Source organism: Corvus hawaiiensis, chromosome Z (genome assembly GCF_020740725.1).
Source record: "Corvus hawaiiensis isolate bCorHaw1 chromosome Z, bCorHaw1.pri.cur, whole genome shotgun sequence".
NCBI lineage: Eukaryota > Metazoa > Chordata > Aves > Passeriformes > Corvidae > Corvus > Corvus hawaiiensis.
The window spans coordinates 46,492,679-46,516,955 of record NC_063255.1 but is presented as its reverse complement, the minus strand read 5'-3'; the positions used below and the strand labels follow the sequence as shown (position 1 = coordinate 46,516,955).

General features: G+C 42.0%; 1 protein-coding gene and 2 long non-coding RNA genes across 5 annotated transcripts in view; 2 read left to right on the top strand and 1 right to left on the bottom strand.

The window, feature by feature from the left end:
- Positions 1-9,060, top strand: part of LOC125319723 — a 59,098-nt gene extending 50,038 nt beyond the window's left edge. For 2 of the 3 annotated variants that reach the window (XR_007200873.1, XR_007200874.1), the window contains one exon: positions 8,465-9,060. This is a non-coding gene — a long non-coding RNA (uncharacterized LOC125319723). The remainder of the gene's footprint in view (positions 1-8,464) is intronic. The other variant, XR_007200872.1, reaches the window with a different exon arrangement.
- Positions 1-24,277, bottom strand: part of SVEP1 (sushi, von Willebrand factor type A, EGF and pentraxin domain containing 1) — a 120,550-nt gene that overhangs the window by 13,863 nt on the left and 82,410 nt on the right. The window contains exons 32-46 of the mRNA XM_048291209.1: positions 21,690-21,809; positions 20,753-20,929; positions 19,909-19,993; positions 19,401-19,592; positions 17,303-17,470; positions 14,730-15,402; positions 10,566-13,345; positions 9,187-9,412; positions 7,938-8,093; positions 6,020-6,083; positions 5,157-5,330; positions 4,020-4,193; positions 3,424-3,597; positions 1,949-2,125; positions 462-632 (exon numbers count right to left, since the gene is read on the bottom strand). Coding sequence (XP_048147166.1) covers positions 462-632; positions 1,949-2,125; positions 3,424-3,597; positions 4,020-4,193; positions 5,157-5,330; positions 6,020-6,083; positions 7,938-8,093; positions 9,187-9,412; positions 10,566-13,345; positions 14,730-15,402; positions 17,303-17,470; positions 19,401-19,592; positions 19,909-19,993; positions 20,753-20,929; positions 21,690-21,809 — 5,511 coding nt within the window. The remainder of the gene's footprint in view (positions 1-461; positions 633-1,948; positions 2,126-3,423; positions 3,598-4,019; positions 4,194-5,156; positions 5,331-6,019; positions 6,084-7,937; positions 8,094-9,186; positions 9,413-10,565; positions 13,346-14,729; positions 15,403-17,302; positions 17,471-19,400; positions 19,593-19,908; positions 19,994-20,752; positions 20,930-21,689; positions 21,810-24,277) is intronic.
- Positions 584-5,331, top strand: LOC125319724. Its single transcript, XR_007200875.1, has 2 exons — positions 584-660; positions 2,922-5,331. It is a non-coding gene; the product is annotated as an uncharacterized LOC125319724 (long non-coding RNA).

Here is a 24,277-nt window from a genome sequence, read left to right as displayed (position 1 = left end):
CAGCTGTATCAATCTATCTTTTATTGCAAACTGATTTTCAGGAGCTGCCACACTTTAAACATAAGCACCCATTTGTTCTATTTTGGTTTCTGCAGTGTTCGATTTTTGACTGTGAAAAACTGACTGGCAGTGCTTCTCTGAAACAGCTCAGCTTGTCAGAAAGATGACTGGTTCTGCCATTTTCTCACAAAAGATGTCAGGAGAAAGGATCCTAGGTGTGGGATACAACACTGTAGCAAAAGAAACTGTAAGACTAGCAAGGACTAAAGAGAAAAATTACAGAAGCCTTCTCTTTAAGTTAGAAATAAAGCAAGAACCTGGACTTTAAATGCTGTGAATGAAACTACAACTGCACTGAAACTAGCAAAAATTTCACTTTCATTTTTATTGCACCTAGGATGACACCTCTGTGCTTATGGCAAGTTAAGATATCCTTCTGTTAATAAAAAAGATATCCTTACCTTTGCAGGTAGGCGGTGTTGTCCATGTTCCATTTTCCAAGCAAATGCTCCGCATGGGCCCCTCCAGCATGTACCCACTGTAGCATGAATAGGTGATCATGTCTCCATACTGATAGAAGCTACCATGAATCAGAGCATTCTCTACATGAGCTGGGGGACCGCAAGATATCTCTAAACAGAAGAAACCATCCAGATGTTGGTGAGCTGCAGTGCCTATATGATGCAGGTTCTAACCCTGGACACAATGCTGTCCAGGGGAGGTGCCAGAGACACACCTCTGGTGGTAAATCAGTAATGGAGCCCAGGGATCTGGTCAAACTTAAGAAATGGGCTCATGAGAACCTTATGATCTTCAACAAACCCAAATGCAAAGTGCTGCACTTGGGTCAGGGCAGTCTCAAACATGAGAACAGATTGGGAGAAGAAGTCACTGAGAACAGCCCTGAGAAGGGCTTGGCGGTTCTTTTTGGTGAGAGGCTGGACATGAGCCAACAGTGTGCTTTTGCAACCCCAAAAGCCAATTGTATCCTGGGTTGCATTAAAAAGAGTGTGACCAGCAGGGTGAGGTCATTCTGTTCTGCCCTTGTGAGACCCCATCTGGAGTGCTGCAGTCCTCAGTTCAAGAAGGACATAGATCTGTTAGAGTGAGTCCACAGAAGGGTCCACAAAGATGATCAGAGGGAAGGAGCAACTTTCCTATCAAGACAGGCTGACAAAGCTGGGATTATTCAGCAAGGATAACAGAAGGCTTCAGGGAGACCTCATTGCAATTTTCCAATTTCTTAAGGGAGCATTTATATGAGAAGATAGAGGCAGAACAAGAGGCAATGATTTTAAACTGAAAGAAGGCAGGTTTAGTTTAGATATTAGAAAGAAATTATTTACCTAGACAGTGATGAGGTGCTGGAAGAGGTTGCCCAGGGAAGCTGTGGATGCCCCATACCTGGACGTGTTCAATGCCAGGTTGGATGGGGCCCTGAGCAACCTGATTTAGTGAATGGCATCCCTGCCCATGGCAGAGGGGTTGGAACTAAATAGTCTTTAAGATCCTTTCCCATCCAAGCCATTCTGTGATGCCATGAATCTAAACAATATGCTTGGAAGAAGCCAAAAGGCTTTCAGACATGCTTGCAAAAGGACACTACGCCTTCTGTCAGTATTAAAAAATATAATAAAAGGCAGCACCTCTTTCTGCAACCTGTCTCATCATCCGTAATCTCATGGGAATCATTCTTAGGTTATTCAGGGTATCCAACAACCAATTCCAGCTCCAGGGCTTGCAAAAGGTAAATTGAGAATACCTTTACAGAAGGGCCTAGTAAATAGTAGGATGAATACTGTTGAAGCACCAACCCACACAGACGTACTCTGAATCCTTTTAAAGAAATAACTCTGTTAGAAAGAAAGAAGACACAGCTCTTCTCTAGAGCTTCTTAGAGCCCTCTGGGAAGTACCAATCTCTGTGAAACCATGTGTCATGTACTTACTTTCACACTTCGCTGTTGCTGGAGTCCAGGTCTCATCAGCATTACAGGTAATTACAGACTGCCCTTTCAGCTGGTAGCCTTCCCTGCACCTGATGGATACATTCTGACCAACATGAAAATCCACCTCTGACAGAAGAGCATTCTCTGGGATTACGAAAGGCACAGGACAAGGGTTTGCTGTTCAAAGAAAGGGTGTGAGGGAAAAGAAGGAAAGAAAAAGAGCCAGAAGGAAGAGAGGACACTTTAGAATAGTTTCTGCAAATTTCAAACCCAAAACATATGAAAAGCAATAGAAATGGATACTGCATATGAGTCCAGTTTGTAATTTGATTTGAAATTATGAGATTTGGGTCATAAAATAATAAAATAATGTTTAATTCACTGTTGTCACATGGCTTGCTACTATACTGTGCTGATGCCAGGAGAGGACATACTAAGGATTTAAGTGAGAAATATCCTACTTGTTACTCTGAAACCATTCTCTCTTGTCCTTCCTGTTTCCCATAACCTTTCTACAAAAGAGAACCAGATCTATCCTACTTCATGTTCGGAGGGGCTGGACCAATAAAGAGCAGCAAAAATCAGCTATTTGATGAGAGACTTATTGTGATATTCATTAGAGTTTAGCATTTCTCTAATTTTATTTATTTATGGCTGTAAGCTTGCTGGGCTTTCTTGCATGGTCTATTGATCTCATCACAAATGTGGAAAATATTTGCTCTGTAAAGAGCAGAGATTTATGTCAGTTTCTTGATACTAAAATGAAGAAATACTTTGTAATACAAAAATTAAATGTCTCAATTAACCATCCTAAGACTACACTAGGTTTGAACATTAGTTACAGGCACATACAGCAGCAAGGAAGGCTGTTGTGAGTGTGTGTGTGCACAGTGCGTATGTACACAATGTGCCATTTCACAGAATTGCAGAAGAATTTATACAGCCATTAAATCCAACCTGCTTCTCCAAGCAGGGCCAACTAGGTCAGAAGATGCCCTGGAACCTGACCAGTCGAAATTTGAGCAACTCTGTGGATGAAGATTTCATGTCCTCTCTGACTGAGTCTCTGTTCCTCTGTTTGACTCTGTTGACGGTAAAAAGTTTCTTCAGAAACTTCACTGGAGCTTCGTTTACTGCAACTAGTGTCCATTGCCTTTCCTTCTACCACTGTGCAACTCTGACAAGAGTCTGGCACTTCTTCCTTTACACCCTGTCAGTATGTCACTTGTGGACAACTATAAAGTCTCCCTTTTGCCTTCTCCTCCAAATGATTCTCTCACCTGCTCCTACTATACGGCTGACTATAATAACTCCATTTTATGTCAGCTTTCCAACTAAAGGGAACTATGCAGGAGACAGCTTGTTCTTTTACTGTCACAAAAATACACTCAGAGAGCTTAATGCTTTAGCTTGTATTAGTAACTGCTCCTGTTGTTCCTCTGCAAAAACTTTTCCATTACAAAGCAAACACACACGTTTACAGAGAGGCAAGGGATTGCTCCATCTTCCATCTCTTGTGCACTCTGCTGCTGGTTCTCCTTCCAAGCTGTATCCCCTCTCACAGGCATATGTTACTGTACTGCCAACTGTATTGTTCTCATACATTGCTTTCCCATTCAGCAAGGAAACTGGAATTTTGCATCTGGTCTCTGCAAAGGAAGGAGTCTTATTAATTCAGCTTGATGTTAGTCCTGGACTTCCAACGATTCCTGAATTAATAACACAATATGCTTAAAGTTGCCACAGACTTATAAATCTTGAAGAACATAAACTCAGTAGCCCTGGGAAGGAAATGTAGCCAACCTAGAGAAGAAGCTCCTCCCGGTGATGGAGTAAAGCCCCAGCAAAATAGGGAAACAAGGACACATTTATGACTTCATACTGCAGTCAGTGGGGCAGAAAGATGGAAATCATTCTTTCTTGCCACTGACAGATTTTCCAGAAACCCCACATTACAGAATCATTTCTCAAAAGCAACTCAGTCTCTGAATCATATGATATGCATGCATAAGGGAGGAGCTATTGCTTATCCCAGATCAGAATGTTCCAGGACGTGAAACCAAACAGTTACCTTCACACAGTGGCAAGGGTTTACTCCAGCTCCCATTGGCAAGACATGTGATGTTCTGGGGCCCAACAAGATGGTATCCAGAGTTGCACGCAAAGGTTACATTACTTCTGTATGTGCTTCCAGTAGAAATGGCCTCTCCTTTTTCAATAGAGGGATGCAGCCCACAAGTAATTTCTAGGAGAAAAGAAAATGTTTGAGTTTTATACACACAATGAAGACTGTTCTTTTTATGAGTCATACACTATCTGATAGCTCTGTTCTCACCCTGAATCAATGGAAAGACAGCAAGAAAGAAGCTGTGAACTGTTACACGTTATACAATTCCTTCCCTGCCCTTTCTTCTGGTGTTCACACTGCAGACACCTGAAAATGTGTCCAAAAGTATTTGGTGTTGTTTTAAGATATGAGGTATTTTCAAGCCAACAGAGGATCCAGAATATTTCTTCTGTGCAGGCCTGAGGCTATTTCAGTTTCCTTTGTGCCCCTACAGTGGAAGATGATCTCAATACGTGCTCAAGAGCAATGGCAGTAATTAAGAAGAATCCTGACCCCTGTCCCACACTGTGGACACCAAGTAAATTCACCAAAGGTGAGAGAGAAGAATGCAAGGCATAGGACTATGACTTCAGCAGGAGAAGAAGGAAAATTATTTATTGTTAAGGACTATAAATATTGGCATTTTATTTATAAGCTGTATGAAATAAGTAATAAATGCTTCTTTTCAAGCTCCCTTAATTAGTTATCTTCTTGATAGAGAGCCCAGATTTGATCCTTGGGGGCACAGTTGTGATATCCAGACATACTGAGTGGCCAGGATATACTTGCTTTGGCATGGCAGGGATGAATATGATATCCAAGGCTCTGCACAGCACAATTCAAGGCAAGTCAGATACAGCAGGCCACATTCCTACTCTACTGACCTGAACACGATTCTATGTTTGTGCCATTTCAATGTGCCAAAATGAGCTTGCTTCAGATCAGAGAGGTACTGCCAATGAGAACTTCTCTGCTGGGCTTTTCCTCTGACTCCTCCTTTTACAGTCCCTCTGCTGGAGGGAAAAACAGGGAGGAAGCCAGATAAAACTCTCCTTCTGCTCTAGCTTTCCTGGGCAACACATGGCTCTGCTTGCTACTTACGCACGCACGTAGGGGCGGAAGGGCTCCACTTTTTGTCAACGTGGCAAATCCTTCTGCTTGCCCCGTGTAGCTCAAAGCCAGGGTCACAGCTGTAAAAAACTTCACTGCCAAACAGGAACTCCTCTCCCTGAACAGATCCATTTTCTATCACGTCTGGGGGTCCACATGATACTCCTGTAAAGTAAGCAATACTTTCCAATCAAACAGAATGTATCTGGCTCGTCCTGTTCACAGCTGCTCCACAAGTTTTACTCTGAGAAACAGGAAAGAACGCAGCAGTTGTCTTCTCATTGCCAGGAATTTGCCCTCGAGTAGCAGAGCAGAATCATGCTTGTTGCTTCCAACTCTTGCTAAAAGAAAAAAATCTGTTGTGGCTGTGCTGGCAGGAAGCCTCAGGAAATTGTTTCCTCTTTCAGCCAACAGCTAAAGTCCACGTAAGCATTTATGTAGAAACTCCTATTTCAGCACTGTGATCAATGACATCTCATAGAAGTGAGGTACCTTTGAGAATGATATCCATAGAATTACATTTGAGGATGCTAAATACCTGTGACTCCTGGCAACTAATGTTCAGAGGTCCTCAGTAACCCCAGAAATCATGACTTCAAGTGTCAGAACTATTTAAACCTGGAAGCTCTCTGCACAGAAGCAAGGCAGAAAGGTGTAGAGATTTCCTTCACACTACTACCTGCACACACCAGCAATTCTGCCACCTTTCCAGGTTGTTATCAGTGGTACTTACCAAAAACGTTTAGGGGTAAATGCAGACAGTATGAGTTACAAAGCAAAATGAGCATTAGTGATTTCTGTTGTGTGATATCACCCTTGACCAACATTAAGTGATAGACTCAGGTAGAACGTACTTCTGCACACTGGCACTGTGCCACTCCAAAGCTTGTCTTCTTGGCAAGTTCGTTCTGCATCACCCTGTGAAACAACAGATAATTTTTTCAAAGAACAACTTAGCTTTAGTTAACTCTTTTATCCCATCAGCTTTAGTGCCCAGCAAGGCGAGGAGGCTTTTTCTCCATGTGCAACCCATGTAAAGAGAAAATGAAGTGCTACAGTCCAAGTCTACTAGTAGAGTTCATCGTAGAACTCCCTTCTGCAAAATCATGGGTATTCTTTATAAACCAAAAGTTTCTGGGGCCAGTTAGTCAGTTCTCTTGACCTTATCTCTAGAGTATCATCTTTTTGTCAGTTTTATCATTCTTGTTCCAAGGAATGTGTTGTGAGGACAGATTTTCTCCTTTCAGGACTCACTTACAGGAAATTCAACTAGCAATTTTTTTCAACAACAGTACAAGCTCGTGTTTTATAACGTGATGAGCTGATTTAACCTCATCACAAACACTCATTCTTTATACTTGCCTATAATTTACATTATTTCTTTCTTATATACAAGTTAGATAGACAGTCTAATAGCCCAGGATTTAAGTCTTATTTTATTCTGAGACACGGAGAAAAATATTTAATTTTGTCCCTTACTGTAATGTACTTTCATTACAAAGCAAACCCATCGATAAAGGGCAGCTGTTTGACATGTTGTTGCATAGCATCACACCCAGCGGACTTTTCTTCCCAAAGGAAAAAAGCAGGACTTCTCTTCAACAGCAGGGACACAGTTTGACACTAGGTGGCGAAACTGGATTACAAAGATATTTGGAAGAATTTATTACTGTATAAAACCACTGGCTTATTCCTTCCAAAAATTATTTGAAACAGCAACTCTACCTTTTTGTCTAAATACCAACACCTCCATCCCCAGTAATATTGCCTATTTGACAACACCATGAAAATTAAATGCATTGTTACCTAATAAGCATTCTCCAAAATCTTCTTATTTTTATCTTGACTGAGTGAATTAACTCTGACTGGAGGATTTTACATGCACGAAGTTCTTAATTAATTACTGGTGTTATGACTGTACAAAGGAAGCACAATCCTGCACTCTGCTTGGTACTCACAAAACCAGCATTAAGAGCCAGCCTCTGTCCTGGAGACATCTCACCTTGTGTCTCACTCTGTCATCACCTGGGGATGGTGGAGATCATGCTGTGCCTCAGCAACATACTGCCATTTCTGAATTCACTGCAGCTTTTGAAAACACCCCTGAGACAACTCTGAACTTGTTAGCCTGAGTCCTGATACTGGGAAAGCAATGCCGTTTCAGAGCTCAGGTGGGGATAAAAGCCATAATAAAAACAATGGACAGGAAAGAAATTTGATTCCTTCTCCATCAGGGAATAAAGCTTTCATTGAGCAAACTGGAATATCTTTGATCTATCACTTTAATACCATCTAGCAATGTCATACAACTGAGGGCAGTGGAGTTTATGAGGAACTTTAAGTCTGGAAGACACAACTCTTGGCACAGCAGACAATGCTTGGGACACCATGAAACGGAAGGAAAAAATGCAATCTAACTCTGGCTGAAGAACCAGGTCAAGGGAGCAGAACATGAGAAATTAACTCTTCTATGACTTATGGTTACAAGCATGTGTAGTGCTGCACTTGCAGAGGTCTTCAGTTAAGAAAATTCAAACACTGCAAGATACCTGCTGGACGTATACCTTTGAACAGGATTCTTGTATTTGCTTTGACTATACCCTTAAGCCACTCAAAGACTACCCCAAACATACCATGAACTCTCTACAGATAAAAAACCAGCAGACACCCAGCTTCTATGGCATCAGTATGAATGAGACAGTCCACAGCAATCCCACAGGAACTGAGAATGACAACTAAAATTTAGAGTGTTGGAGATTTGAGCTTGCTTACTTGTAACTCATAGCCAGAATCACATTTATAAAGAGACACATCTTTGTAATTGTATTTAGTGCCAACCACAAATCCATGTTCTGGAGACTCTGGAGTTCCACAGGACACAGGACTGCAGATGTCATCAGAAAATGGTGGCAGCCAAACACCATTTTCCTGAAAAAAAAATGTAATTAGAAATGTAAAAGCACTGCTTTATATGTTGAATTCATATCTAACTGAAAAAGAAAAATCATAGTAGAAGCATCCAGTTGCTGTGGGTGTAGAGATACAATACTATCTGTTCAATCTTTTATAAAACTTGGTAATTTAAGTAACACTTTTAAGATGTCAGCATAGACTGGAGTTTATCTTTGGCAGGAACACTTAGCTTAAGACTTACAAAACAGAAGGAACAAAAAGTAAAATGGGAAAAAGAAGCTTGGAAAAGCAAGGTCATTGGTGCAAGGTCACCTTATCACTCAGGGAACACATCAGAAGAATGAAAACTACATCTGCCTGATTTCATGTTTTGTATTTCTCTCCAGGTTGAATGTCTAACACCATGACTAAGTGCTTCAGCAGCCTTCTCTGACTCACTAAGGGAAGTCTGATACCTGAAGAAACACTAGTCAAAGACACCTACTCCTACTTCCACAGATACTTGAAACAGCAAAATAAGGTGAAAACATTTCCATAAGAAATACTTTGCAAACCCACGCATGCTCAGCTTTTTTCATATGAACATAGCTAGTGACTTTAAAAGTCTATTTACAAGTTTAAGATGAGGTTGTCCACAGCTAATGTGACAGCAGGTTACCAGCAGAATTGATGAAGATGTTTGTTCTTTAACACTCAGAGGATTAAAGTTTGTACAGGTGTACATTGGATTAAAATGTGTGTTGCCTGTTATTTTGGAGAAAAAGCTCTGCATTCAATCATCAAAATACATTAGAAATGTTGGACATAATTTTTTAAAATCTCAGACACGATTTAAGGCCTGGAATGTGACAAAATGAATGCTTTTTTAAAGAACAACCACAGCTTTTGATGGAAGAAGAAATAAAAAATTTCTAGTTCTGAAAGTCTATACATAGAAAACAAACAATCATTCTTACTGGGAAACAACTAAACATTTTATATTTTGCAGGATATGCTTTGAATTTTTTTGTTATGTCCAGTTAAGGGCCAAAAGGTAAGGAAGGTATGAGAAGGACTCCTGAATTTGAGAAATAAACAGCAGAATAAAACAGTGTTAATAAAAATATACCTTGCATGTAGATGTGCTTGTTCCCACCAGAGTGTAGCCTTCTACACATGACAAAGTGATGCTTGTGTTCACAGTGAAGTTGTTCCCAAGAGCGATTACATTAGTGATATTTCCCGGGAGGAGACACTTTCTGGGGCAACAGGAAATATTTTGAGGGGACCATTGTCCATCTTCCTGGCAAGTGCATACATCCACTTCTGTTGCCATTGTGTAGCCTTCCAGACATCTGCAACACAGCATGAAGACCTGACCACAGAGACACAGCTAGGAATGAGCTAACCCATAAATTAAAAAGTCAGGACAGCAATTTTTCAACATTAGTTGTTAATAAGCACATCTTAAAACTTCTCTATTATTTCAAGATAGGCCTGTAAGAAGTATGTCTGGACTGAATTAATTCTGTTGCAAGAACTGGAGACTTCAGAGTTAATTTCTGTGCTGTTTCATACTGCTGCAGCATCCCAGTGGAAAGTGAGTTGATGGCTTTAGTACTTGGAGGGCACTGGACATTTTAGTGCAGTTCCTACACTGCTCTTCTCTTTGTTAGGAGGATCTTTGGTGAGGTAGAGTGTGTGTGAGCACCAAGCAATTCTAAAGATGATTTCACTTTCTTCCAAGAATAAACCAAGCCTTAGCCTGACCACAGACCATTTGCTTAGACATTTAAGGCTGACTCAATGGTGCTTTACCAAGAACATCTCAACTGGCTTGCACTAGTGGGTTCGCTTGTAGAACGGCAACAAAAGTACTCCTTTCACCTTTCTAAAGTTGCATGGAAATGACTGACACTGTTCACTTCACCCACCTGCCATCTCTGTCCCAGTTCTGTCCCATACCATTATTTGCTTTTACCATCAAAAACCATCTTCCCTTTTGCCAAGGCTTTCTTCATCTTGGAGAAAGAGATCTGCAGTGTATACCCTTCACGAAATTAAAAAAACCCCTCAGTTCCTGACATCTGACAAAGGAGTAACTTGCTGACAGCAAGAGAGATATCAGCCCTTCTGTATTACAACAGGCACCTGAAGCAGAAGGAAAGCACAAATACAATGCCAAGAGGAGAGAAGCTGCACACCCTGCTGACTGTTGCTGTCACCTGCTAATAAAACCTGTAAGTTGAAACCAGTGCTTCAGAGAAGGAGAATAGGAAAGCAAACAGAAATGGGAAATTAAAATCAGTGGAGGCATCAGCCCAACAGGCTGAAATGCCTTTCTGGAGTTTTCATGAATTGTCTAAATAATATTTTATGAAGTGCATGGCAATGTGGGCTTTGTCAATCTGAGTATATAAAATTTGCACTAACAGAGGGTCCATAAACCTTCCATCTTCATTACTTCAGGAACTTCTAATGAAAACAGAATAGCAACATCATTCTTACCTGTACTGGACCTTACTTCCATAGGTGTAAGTGTTTCCAAGAACCTCTGCATTTGGGATAGATGGTGGTGGGCCACAGCTTAACAGCTCACAGCTTGGGTATGGCTTCTTCCACACACCAGTCTCCACACAAGTCAGTTCTGGACTCCCCTTCATGACAAAACCTGTCAAGCAGGTATAGATGATGGTGTTCTCATCTTCAGAGCTGCTCCCATTAATAAATGTGTTGGGGATGACGGGCGGAGCACCGCAGGAAACCTGTCCGCAGCGAGGAAACCCTGAACTCCATTTTCCAGCTGCCTCACAGGTGACTACAGAAGGCCCCAGCAGTTTGAAGCCCTCCAGGCATTGAAACTGGACACTTATCCCACAGCTGAAATCTGTACCAAGAACGACCCCGTTTTGAATCTGTGGTGTAGGACACAGGCAGGGTAGACAAGATGGAAGGCTTCCACTCCAGGAGCCATTGGAGAGACATTGCCGTAAGGGATTGCCATGCAGCTCATAACCAGGGAAGCATATATAGTGGACAAATTCTCCGTAAGTAAAGGCTGAGCCATTCAGAAAGCCATGGGAGATGTCTTCGGGGGGTCCACAAATGACTGGTTCACAGTGTGGAGCTTCTGAGTCCCACGTACCATCACTCTGACAGGTAAGCGTAGATGCTCCTTGCAGGCTGTAACCATCATTGCACTGGTAGTGCACTTCATTCTTAAAGCTGAAATCTGAGCCAGTAGTTCTCCCATTGGGAAGAGGCAGCGGCGCAGGGCAGGTCACAGCTTTGCAAACTGGACTGATTCCGCTCCAGCTTCCATTTTCAAGGCAGACTCTCCTTCTGTCCCCATCTAACAGGAACCCTTCATTGCAGCTATACTCTGTATGTCTCTGGAACGTGTAGTCCTCTCCAGTCACCTGACCGTTCTCCAAAACTGGTGGTGGGCTGCAGGAAACAGGAATGCAAATTGGCTCACTGCCATCCCATTTCTGGCTCTCTAGGCATCTCCTCTCTGCAGGGCCATTTAACTGGTAACCAGGATCACACTCATAGTAGACAACACTCTCAAATGTGTAGTTTTTCCCTCTTATCTTCCCATTCATAGGCTGGGTAGGTGAATTGCACATTATTGCTTTGCAGTAAGGAGCAGTGTGACTCCACTCCCGACTTGGCAAGCACAGCCGTATGTCAGAGCCAACCAGTGTGAATCCTGGCTTGCAGGTGTACCGCACTGCGCTGCCGAGCGTGTTCTCAGTGACGTCCAAAAAACCGTTCTCTGGGGGGGACGGCAAGGTGCACTCTATTGAAATACAGGCAGGGGCAGTGCCGTTCCAAGCCCCATCTTCTTGGCAAGCTAGAACAGGGTTTCCCAGCAGCTCATAGCCAGAGTAGCATGTGTATAAAATGATTGTTCCAAATAAGAAGGTGGTGAGCTGTATTGCACTGTCCTCCTTCAAGGAAGTTTTGAACTCTTTCATATTGTTAGCCAGCAACATATGCAAAAGGGAGGGACTCTCTGTAACACCCTCCTGATCAGAACGTCTTTCCCCATGTCTCAACTGCACGTACTCTCCGAAGTCAATGTGAGGAGGCAGGCCACAGTCTGTTGGAAGGCAGGTTGGTGTGGAGCTAGACCACCCCAATTCTTCACAGGTCTGCATGGCAAGGCCTGACAGCTGAAAGCCTGGTACACAGCTGTAAATGACCATGGCCCCGTAGCTATAATCTGCACCCTCCACAAAGCCATTCTCAATGGGTTGAGGGGGCTGGCAATTTATGGCTTTACAAGAGGGGACCTCTGTACTCCACTCTCCTGTTTCTAGGCATCTCAGCGTTTCCTCCCCTTGGAGCTGGAAACCTCTGTCACAGAAATACCTAACTGTCTGCCCGTAATGGAAGTTTGTGAATGAGTATTTGCCATTGAGGATCTTCTTAGGCCTTTGGCATTGGATAGGTTTGCAAACTGGCCTTCCCCCAAGCCACTGTCCATCTTCGCCACAGAGGACAGTTGTGTTCCCTAGCAATTCAAAGCCTGGTTTACATGTGTAGAGGGCTGTGCTAAGGAAGGTGAGGCCCTGCACATCAACTATGCCATTCTGAATTTCTTCTGGTTGAGGACACTCCACAGGAATGCATTCTGGCAAAGGCAAGCTCCATGAGCCATCAGCCTGGCATCTGATGGTGGACATGCCCTTCAGCAAAAACCCATCCACGCAGATGTATTTCACAGTGCTACCAAAATGAAGGGATGCAGTCAAGGGGTCTCCAAAGGGGATATAGGGTGGTGCAGAACACTGTACAACCTTGCAGAAGGGAAAGGAATCATTCCACTGCTGGGAGGGCAAGCATTTCAGTACAGAGGAGCCATGCAAAACATAACCCTCCTTGCAGGAGAACTGTACAACACCGACTTGGTAAGACACTTCCCTTAAGACTAGATGATTTTCTGCCAAGGGTGGTTCTGGACATTTTGTTGGCACACACTTGGGGCTTTGCTTTTTGCTCCATTTCCCAGACTTTTGACATATCCATGAAACATCTCCAATCAGCTCATAGCCTTCATCACAGAAGAACTCAACTTTGGAGCCCATATCAAAAGTTTCTCCCTTGGAGTAGCCATGCTGGATGGCTGGTGGTTTTCCACAGCTGAGGGGAGCACAGTAAGGAGGTGATTCACTGTACCATTGCCGATTTGCTTGGCAGGTAAACACTGAGCTCCCCACCATCTGGTAACCAGAGTCACACTGATAATTTGCCTGATTTTCAAAGAAGTGTCCAGTGATGTTCTGAAAAACAGATAGGACAGAGACATGTCTGAAATAAAGACACATGATTTGGGCAATAGGAGACTGATTTAATTTCTTGTGTTCTCCTGGTCTAGCTTCTAGCTGAATCCCTGGCAGCACTAAAGGCTGGCACAAAATATCTTGCCTCAAATGATATACTCTGTTTTCAGGAAATCTCAGACCACTTCCAAAAAAAACCAGAAAATTCAAGGCTTAAAAGGTAAAATTTAGAGAAGGATTCCCCTGCTTTCTCCCTTTCTGACCCATGAGACCACAATGTGTGTGGACAGAAAGATGGAAAAGAAATGGATCAGGGCAAGCTGCCATCAAATGTCCTATTGTTGTCACGATTCTTTAGTTTCCAGGTGCATCTAAAGTTGGAGCCCTCAAATCTACTGCTACTAGGAGACATTTATAAATGCCACATATGCAGCTGCAGGGCCTTGAGCAGGCAGCTGAGGAGCACCTCAAAGTTGCAGTCTGAGCTCTGCCTGAGGTAATAAAAAATTTCTCCAACTGTAAAGAATATATGAAGGAGTGATTCTACCTAAGGAAGACAAACCAGAGTGATATGCATTAATTAGAAGATGCATCTGTGTGGGAGTCTGAACAGAAATTGTTTCTATTACTGCTGCAAACCCATACAGGAGTTGGAATGCCAACCTCCCCCTCAACCAAATTTAGAAAATGAAGATTCTCTGGTAGTTAGATTTAAGGAAGGAAGAGGATGTTCAGAAGAAAAATGCTTCAAAAATTCAAGGTTAAATCTTTATAATGGTGTTTATGATCTTCCTTACCACAATATTATCCTTGTGCATCAAAGCAAAACACAGGTTAAGCAGTTGTTACAGGTTTGGGCTGCCACAAGGAGATTTTAAACTTCAGGTATTATTGCAATTTAATTTAATAAGGAAAGGGAAGTTCTGACTTCAGTAGAGAAATGTGCTTACATCAAAAGAAGAGAAATTATCCCAAGGTGATTTATCTATTGCATATCAGATTTTTTTCCATAGCAGTGAAAATAGCAAGGCTTGTGAACTGGCATCATTACTTCAAACATCGCCAGAAGGCCCTTGAAAGCTACCCAAGAATCAAACAAATGAAGAAGACATTAAGGAAATCACTTGAATGCCATATGGCATCTTGAGTCCCCTAACTGAAAACCCACTTTATGATAGGAAATCCCATGGAAGAGTTTATGCTTTTCAGATACGATTCTGCTGCAAATCCACCCACTTTTCCCTTTTCTTATACCATCCAATCTTGTACTTCCTCAATTTTAACAGAAGAGTAAAACAGAAGAAAGAAAACCCCAACAGCAACAGTTGTGAAGATATATTCAGTTTGCCATGGTACCAGGCAGATGAGAAAACTCATTCTATACCTTAATAAAGCCATTCTCAAGCTGAGGTGGTTCTCCACAGGACACTGGGTGACACGTGGGCAAGCTGCCACTCCAGTTGCCAGTGGCCTCACAGGTCCGCTTCTTCTCTCCCTTGATGTAGAACCCCTTGTTGCAGCTGTAAGCCACCACTGCTCCAAAGCTGTAGTTGGACCCACTGGCATAGCCATTGCTAATGTGGGGAGGCTCTCCGCAGCGAACAGGGATGCATTGGATGCTCAGAGGAGAAGGATTCCACTGGCCCCCTCGAAGGCATTCGATCTTGGCCGAAGTGTTCAGAACAAAGCCTTCCATGCACTTGAAGCTCACGACGGAGCCAGCTGCAAACTTGGCTTTACTAATGGACTCCAGGATGCTGTATGAGACGGTGGATGGCTTTTCACAGAAATCAGCTATGCAGTGGGGCATGTCCCTGCCCTCTGGAGGCACCCACTTCCCTTCTGCATTGCAAAGCAGCTGAGAGTTATCAGCTAGGCTGTAACCATCCAAGCAGAAGTAATAAGCTATGTCACCAAAGAGGCGGTGGCCACTCTCTGGTGATGCATTTTCCACAGGGGGTGGCTCGTCACAGGATACTGCCAGGCACTGCTGGTGGCTCACACTCCACTTGCCGCTGGCTAAGCACTCTATGGTTTCAGGGCCAACTAATGTGTAACTGTGGATAAGGAAACCACATAGGAAGTCAAAAAGACAGGCATTGTCAAACTCTACAGTTTCCTGATGCCCCTGCAGTATGAGCTTGTTTGCTAGAACCCCAGAAGAACAGGATTGTTTAAAAAAGATATGGTCAACTTCAAAGGGAAAAACTAAAAGCCTACATGTCCATGGGTGAGGTATCACAATGGTGGATATCCCAGCACACCATGTGCATGTTGCCTCTCTCTCATCTGTCCATCCAATTACCATTTCTGAACTTCCATTTTGGCTCAAACTACTACAACAAACCTAGTATTGTGCTGTGGCCATCCATGCAATCCTCAAATAAATGATCCCACTGTTTAGCAAAACTGGTTGGAAAAGAAAGAGATGAAAAGCCCAGAAAGGCCTTTTGTGTTTCTGTATTAGCCCTCTCAATCTATTTTCACACTTGCAAGCAAAGTGAAACCTCTTAGTAAGTTACCCAGAGATGCTCTTGCCAATAATGCATATAGAAACTTTAAAATAACTTCTTCTTAAAAACTCACTGTAAAATATTAGAATGCCAACAAAAAATTAATGCTGACTAGAAAAAACCCCAATGAAATGGTTTACAATAAAATTCTACCACATTAATACTGTTAGTGTAGCTGTAGTTCTCCAGACTGTCTCTGGGATGCAGGGACAGGCATTAATCCATCCTGCTCATCATCCCACTTAAACTCCTGCTGCTTAAATATGCAACAGGCAATAGTGTACTCACAGTACCTTTGACTGTTTTCTTAATTTTTCTTCTCTGTGGTGTGCTCCCACAGAAAGCCAAGAAACAATAACCACGGCAAAGTCCCCAGTAACTTTCCAACTGAAGGCTGTTCAGATTTTGAAGCAACATCTGTAAAAGTGTTTTGTCTTGTTTGCAGGATTGTTTTTTCAAGGCCTCATGACTGGACCCCAGAAAAAGAGCCTGTTGTGTGCTGATGTTTAACACGATCCACTGTCACAGACAAACAGCTGTGAAAGTCTTTAAATGCTGCTATCCTATCCCATTTAAAATGCTTGCACAGGAAAGAGAAGCAGCTTTTAAAATTGTAATACAGTCTAGAAAACATAGCAAGGATGCTTTGCTTCAATTATGTTTCAAATAACATTGCAAAGCTCATTTATAAGAAAAATGTTGGCTTGTTAATTTACCCTTTTACAGCAAGAAAAAGCAGAAAATCCTCTAGTCACTTTGGACTTTAACTGGCAAAAGCTCTGCATACCCACTCTGCCTTTTAGGCAGAACAGTTCCAAGAAATTTAATAGAACTGCTCACGGACTGTAGAGATTACCATGTGCCAAGGGTCTTGCAGGATCAGAGTCCAGCATTATACTTTCATGCTTGATATCATCTAAATTGAGCCTCCTCTTTGATGAAATAGGGTCTGAAAATGTCTCTACACAGAGTAGATAGAATTTAAAATATTGCCCCTCAATAAACAAAGAGTCATAATTTTAAGGAAATAGAATTTAGAACACCACAACAGACAGTTGTTAAACTGCACCAAAAGCATTCTTGCACCTTGATGCAACGTAAGGAATTCGTTATGATCAGAGCCTTGAGTTTACCCTAAAAGTATTGGTTCTGTAGTAACTCCAAGGAAAAGGGCTTCCTATTGAATTGTGCTATCATTCTCCCAGATTCCTCTCTATTCTTCTCTTCCAGAGTGTATTCAGTTGCTCTGAAACTACTTTAAGAAATGTCTGTATCTCATACTAACTTGACAGCCTATGAAAAAAATCTCCAGCGCATTTATCTTCCAAAAAGTTAAGACAGAAGTAGTAACAATGAATTAGTGTGCAGTTATAAAGGACTTATGAAACAGTGCACCAGTTTTACTTGTCCTGACAAGTGTGTCCAGTAGTGCTAATCTACATACCCTTCCTTACACATGTAAGAGACCGTGTTTCCAAAAGTAAAGTTATCTCCATTGATGACTGCATCTTTGATGGCAGGAGGGGATCCACAAGACACAACATTGCAAGTTGGTGGTGTGCTGTTCCAGTTCCCTGAAGATGCACAGACAAGTACAGAAGGTCCCTGAAGGCTGAGACACAAAGATCATTATTAAGGCTGCCATTTCATTCCAGGTGAGGGATAGAGAGCGAAAGAGCTGCTTTGCCTCCCGGCCCCAGTGAAACTAAGGGGTCTTTCACACTGACTTCAGTAGAGGACAGAATGTCACCCTCTGTTCATGGAAAAACACTCTGATGCTGTCAAAAAAAGCTGGTCTTCATATTACTTTGAAGAGAAAGCTGGTGGATTTCATGTGGGGCCTCAATGCTCTGTGCAGATACACACATAATTCCTGCTGTAGCTTTGCCCATCATTGAGCACAAAAGAAAGAAATATTTGTTTAAGCTTAAAAATTTACTTGTATACCATCAACAGTATGCCAGTCTTAAGACTTGCAGCCAGGCCTCCACTTGAGACCAGATTCACCCAAGGACTTAAAACATTATCTTCACCCAAAATACTGAAGGAAACGCTCCAGTTCAAGTTTGCTCACAAAAAGGCACTCAGTTCCTTCAGGAGGTAAAGGATTTTGCTTGAGTGAATGGCCACACACATTTGAAGTCGATGGTATTTTTTGGTTTCCTTAGCTGAGGAAACAGCATTGTTTCAGAGGGTGTGACTCAGGTGTCTGAACAGAGTGTGCAACACCACCCTGAGATGCCCTGGGTGAAACCCCTTGTCTCCAGCTGCTACGTCAGCTGCCTTTGGGCTCCCTGTAGGTCATATCTGAGAGCCCTCCACACGTGTCTGATTCCCTACAATTTGCTCTCAAATGGTATTAGACCCCCATGTTTAGCTGACTGAAATAAGTTAATGGAAAAGAACAACACTGACCTGTAACGCTCTTACAAATTTGGCACAGGCCCTTGTCAGGGAAGTAGGGCTCTGCCTACCTATGGCAATATGTTTAAGACTAAAAACACCTAAGGGGTGCTTGAAGGAAGAGACTGGGTCCAGAAGTAATATATAAGATGGACACTGTTCGAGAGGGCTTCCTCTGGAGTGGTGACCACAGGAGAGAGGACCTCTCTCACCAAGCTATGGTAGATAGGTAATGACAAAGAGTCAAAATTGACATGGTATTTGCTGCCTATATGTCCAAACTCCGCAGTCAAAAACTCATTGGTATTGGTAAAAGCACTGCCTGGTTTAGTGCGGTGCAGATAAGCCCACAATGTGAATCTACAACTTAACACCATGCTGAACTTCAGCTGAGGTATCAATTTGTACTAACACAATTAAAACATTCACCAAATGAACATACCTCACCTGCCTGCCTGCATCTGGACAAGGAAATTATTGCAGCAGGAAAATGCAGAAAAAAATCGTCCCTAAAGAGGTCCATACGAGACCACTTATGTCAGAGTATATCTGCTAGAAGTACAAGCAGATACCAGGAGAGGCAGAAACCTGCATGTACGTCTGCATCCTTGGATATAGCATTAATGAGTTAATCGTAAATTGCAGCATATTAAAAATGTGTTTCCAGTATAATTGCTTACAAATGTAAAACAGAACAAAACCTTAGAATACATTACTACTACAAAGAGTTCAAAGAGTAAATTAGTAACTTCCAGAAAGTTCCTTCACAAGAGGCATTGTAAAGCAATAGCAAAACTAATATTGGGTATGAACTACAGTTGTAGAGGTATAATGATCTTTAAAGACAAATGAAAACTTTCAGAAATAATGAAAACTATTTTTCTGAACATTCAAAATATTTTTATACATTTGATGGTAAAATGAAAGCATTACATATGTACATAGTAAATCCTGAGTGACTTTTCTGAACTGCTCCAGTTCAGGATAAAATACAGAAAGTACCCTCAAGATATAAAGAAGTCTTTTTCAATTCTGCCTTAGTATTTTATCTTTCTAAGCAATGATCCCAGCTTTGTCTCTTTCAGACCTTCTAGCAGGCATGCCACCTGCATTTGGCTCAGGAATGTTTGTGCATTTACCTATATCCATTGTCACAGGTGTATGACACAGAGGAAAGGTAGGCTGTGCCACTGAGTGTGTATTTTCCATTGCTGATACCCTGTGGACTAGGGCACATCACCAATTCACAGGAGGGGGGAGCATGATTCCAAATGCCACTGGCAAGGCACAGAATTTCCTTTTCACCCACTAAGTTGTATCCATCATTGCATCTGTGTTAGAAGAAAAGAAGTGCTATCAAACACAGAGCCTTTCATGCACAACATAATCAGCCATCCCTTTTTTCCTCATCATCCACACCTGCATAAACCATCTTTCTTTTCAGGGCATAGAGAAGTAGTACTGGAGTAAACATTCAGCTCTGCTAATGAACAGCCACATCTATAACCAAACATCTTTCCATTATTTTAATCCCATCTTGCTCCTCTCCATCATTTCAACCAATCTCTCAATTCAGCCATACTCTTATTTGCTGCCAGATTGTCAATCAATTATTAATACAGCACTTCAAACATACTGAATTCCTACCTGTACACCACCTTATTATGGTATGTAAAATTTGAGCCAAAAATGGCACTGTTCTCTGGAATAACTGGAGCACCACAGGATATAGCTTTAAAAAGACAGGAATACAAGAGAGGTTGATATAACACAAACACAAATGAACAGAAAATTAGGATTTGCTTTGTTTTCTCTCAATAGATTTGAAGAGGTGGAAAGCCCTAAGTAACAATGAGTTCTTGACTAATCTGTAAATGGCATTTAGGACTCTTTATCCGATTTCACCTTACTGAGAAACTGAACTAACTGGAAGTAGGTAGTTATAACTGCTCTACAAACCACATGCTTGACTCTCAAGAGGACTCCATATCTACCTCTCTCTACAGAAAAAGTAGCTGGTTTTTTGCTTAGACAGTCTTTGTCAACTCCTCACTTTACCTGTTGCTTCACCACATTTGTTCTGGTTTTCTAAAGAAACTATTTCTGCTCTTAAACCGTGACTACGTACGTGCATCAGCCTGTCCTTTCTTGTTGCTTTTTATCCACCGAGACGCAGTTAATGGTCTTTAAGTCATTAATTCCTTGAACATAGAAGGCTGGGTAGAGAAGAATACACTTCTAATGCTTGCATTAGACTGATTCTATACCTCTGACGCACCGGAGAATCTTTGTTAAGAGAGTACTACTACAAATATGACAACTGTGCTTATGTCTTAAGAAAACAAAGACTTCAACACTGAGATCCAGATCTGCTGGGACAGGGTTTCATAAGCTCCCACGGTCTCTAAAGGCTCTTCACTACTGCTTTGCCCCTTCCTGTTCTCTAATGATAAAGTCACATTTCCACATGCATTCTCCCCAGGAACCACACCTTCACAATAGGGTATTGGGTGGCTCCACTCTCCGGACTCCATGCAAGTAAGTTTTGCCACTCCTGTCAGCTGGAACCCTTCTTTGCAGGAAAATGTTACTTGACTGCCAACACTGTAAGAATCCCCATATAAATGGCCATGCTCTGGATTTCCTGGATTACGGCATTTCACGGGTTCTGAGGAGGAACAGGGAAACGACGAATAATATAATTAAGTGTCAGGTTTTACAAATAAGCTGCAGGAGATATCCTTGGGAATTTGCTGAAAATAGGAAGGCAAAGGACATGGAAAACACTCTTAAGTAGCTTACAGCCTTTTCTTTGCTTTATAAGTAAGTGACAGACACTGAAGGCTCATGCAAGTAAGCTAACCTTGACATGGATGAGCCTTCTCTAACTGAGTTTGCATACATCATCAGAAGCAAACAGAGCTTACAGTCATTTTTCCCTCAGTGAGGGAAAGCCCATTCCAGCATGTCCCTCCCTGAACATGAAAACAGCCCAGCTACCTTTTATCCCAACCTATGCCACTGTCTTGTTATGTTCATCCAGAATTACCTTGTTTGATGTTTCCACAGGCAGCTCTAGCCCTACTCAGAAACCTGTATTAAAATATTTCTTCACCGCACAGCTCTGCTCTGAGAAGTGAAACACTGTGGCCTTCCCAGGTCTTGTGCTCCATGTGGAAGAGGATTTTGCATGTGTGTGTGTCTTGGAGCAGCATCCCAATGACTGCTGTACCCATATGGAGAGGTGAGTTTTCAAGAAACAAAAGGAGACAATTTATCACAGCCTCATCCAGAATAAACTGACCTGGAGATGAAAGCAGGCCCATCCTAGATATCAGTTATTGGCAGCTGTCTTTCACTGTGGGAGGCAGGATACTGGCCTATACAGAATCTTGGAAAGGCTAGCTTGATGTTTTTCTTTCCCATACCTGAACATTTTTTACCATCTCCTGTGTAGGGAGGGACGCAAGTACAGACATAGGATCCATTTGTGTTGAGACAAGATGCATGCTCATCGCAGTCCGATCCAACAGCACATTCATCAACATCTGCAAAAAACAAACCCACAAAACACACGTCTCTAGTGTGCTATTTGTAGCGAGCACTTGCTTTAAATTTCTGTCTTACTAACAGTCAAGAGGAATTACTTTTAGTAGTATAATTAAAAACCACTCTTACTGCAATCACATTTTTGATCGTCTGGTAAAAATATTTAATATTTAAACAAATATCTATAACTCACTGTAAAGTTTTATTATCATTTTAATTATAACTTGTTCTACAGCACTGCACAACATGAGAAAATCAGAGATAAATCTTATTAACCTTCAGCCACCACTTCCACAGAAAGTATCTGGTTTCCAAACTGCAAAAGAACAGATATTGTAACTATTGTTACTACTAGTCTGGGCAGACACTCTGAGGAAGGATTCTTGCATTAAACTCTTGCTTGAGAAATCCTCTATATCTCAACCTTCCTACTTATAAGACAGGAAATCTCAGCCAAGAGGGGAAATGCTCTGAAAATATTAGAGCCCCATCATTGATGAAGAGAATTAGACTAGGCCTGAGAAGAGCCTGCAGTTGCCAGAAATGTTAAAATTAGTTCAAAATATATTAGTTATTATGATTAACTACTTACATGATAATAGCACCTTGTGCCGGTTTGGGCAAATTTAGAAATGTATCCTCTGATAGAAGGCAGGTTACAACCACCCCTCCCCCACCAGGTTTGGGAAAAAATAAATTTTCCTCAAGGGAAAATGAAAGAGATAAAAACTATTTATTTAACAAACACACGGGAAAAGGGATAATGATGCTAAATAATAAAATCTCTCACTGTGGAGAAAAAGCCTGGGAAAGTGTCAGAGTCCTCCCTTTGGTCTCCTCGGAGCTGGGGCTTGGCCCAGGGCCAGGCCCTCTGTGCTTGGTGGAAAGTCCTCCTGATGTGCTCTGATGTTGAAACAATCCAGCAGAGAGAAAAGGAAAAAAACGAAGTCCCAGGAAAACAAAAGTTCAAGTCTCCGGAGGAAAAGGAGCTGAGGAAAAAAGCCTGCCAAAAGGTGCTGGAAAGAAAAGCAAGCCGGGTGCTTCCCTTCCCTCTTGCTCTCCTGCCGCTGTTGAAAGAAAAGTCTCTATCTCTGTGTGACCTTGAACAAGCTGCAAACTGCTTTGAAAAAGTTTTGCTCAGTTTTTCCTTCCCCCTCTCAGGCTCAGTTTAAAGGCATAGAAAGGCACAAAAATTAGTTTCTGGGCATAGGGCAGCGATATGGGATACACATCATAAAGTCACCCCAAGACACACCTAAAAATTGCAATTGATAATTTATGATCCATGTAGTTTGGTACTATGCAGCAAAAAAAAAAATCCCTCACTCCTGAATACCTCATAGAATCTTTTAATCTTGACAGGAAGGAAATGTCCTTGGTATATGAACAATGAGTCAAAATTGCAAAGAGTCAATTTCAAAGTACCTAATTGAAAAGTGCTGGTATCAGGGATTATTCCCTGTATAAATGTGCCTGTTTCAGACTGTTAGAGAAAGGTAGAACTGATGCCTTAAGTTTGAACTTTTGTATTTTTCAAATCCTGTCCTGTTTAGTATATAACTCTGAAATTTCATACAGCCAGTTAGCTGCTGTTCTCTCATGCTGGTTAGACATAACAAACCCTCTCTGGGCCTGAACTCAAGGACACCTTGTTGTCCCAGGCCCCAAAATATGTGAACTAAAGCCTCTGACAGGAGGAGCAAACTTGGGGTAATTACATCACTACCTGAAATTATAATTGGAGAATTAACCCTGATATGCAAATGAACCAAACTTATAAAAGTGTGAAAAACCCGTGACCCAGGGTCCATCTTGGGTGGAGCCCCTTGGAGGCTTTTGACTGCCCAGGGTGTACCTTTAAAGGCCCTACAAATAAATACCTGCTTTTATTCTCTTAATCTTGTCTAGCCTCTGTTTTCAGGTAGCCACTTCAAGGCATCAGAACAAATCTTCATCTAAATACCGTTGATCTGGGTATACCATGCAGACACACAGCTTTGGTTCTTTGCCCATTTCCAGAAAAAAACCCACTGGTTAAAAAGGCAAGACAATTTATTGATTTGGAGTGTTTATTCTTCACTGCTGGATGAGTCAGATCAGTGTGAAAAGACCACAACACATTGAAAAGAAAGGGAGTTTCTTTCTGACATGCAGGATGACACCTGCACATTGATACCAAAACAGCTGCCAATTACAAAAGTACCAGGAAAATGCAAAGTGCTACCACAGCAAAAGTGGAATGACTACTTCTTCTGTAACATCTTGTTAGGCAAGAGACTTCCAATGAGTTGGAAGCACACTGTGAATCAGACCCTAATGAACAAAAGGAATGCTTCAGGGCATAGATGTACCAGGCTTTGCTAGCAGCTCCCTGAAGCATGAGTCAGAAAGGTAAAAGGTGGGCCAGGGTGCCAAATTCACTCTTGTTTTCATTTTCCCATTAGCCTGCTTTATGAGAGACAAGGCA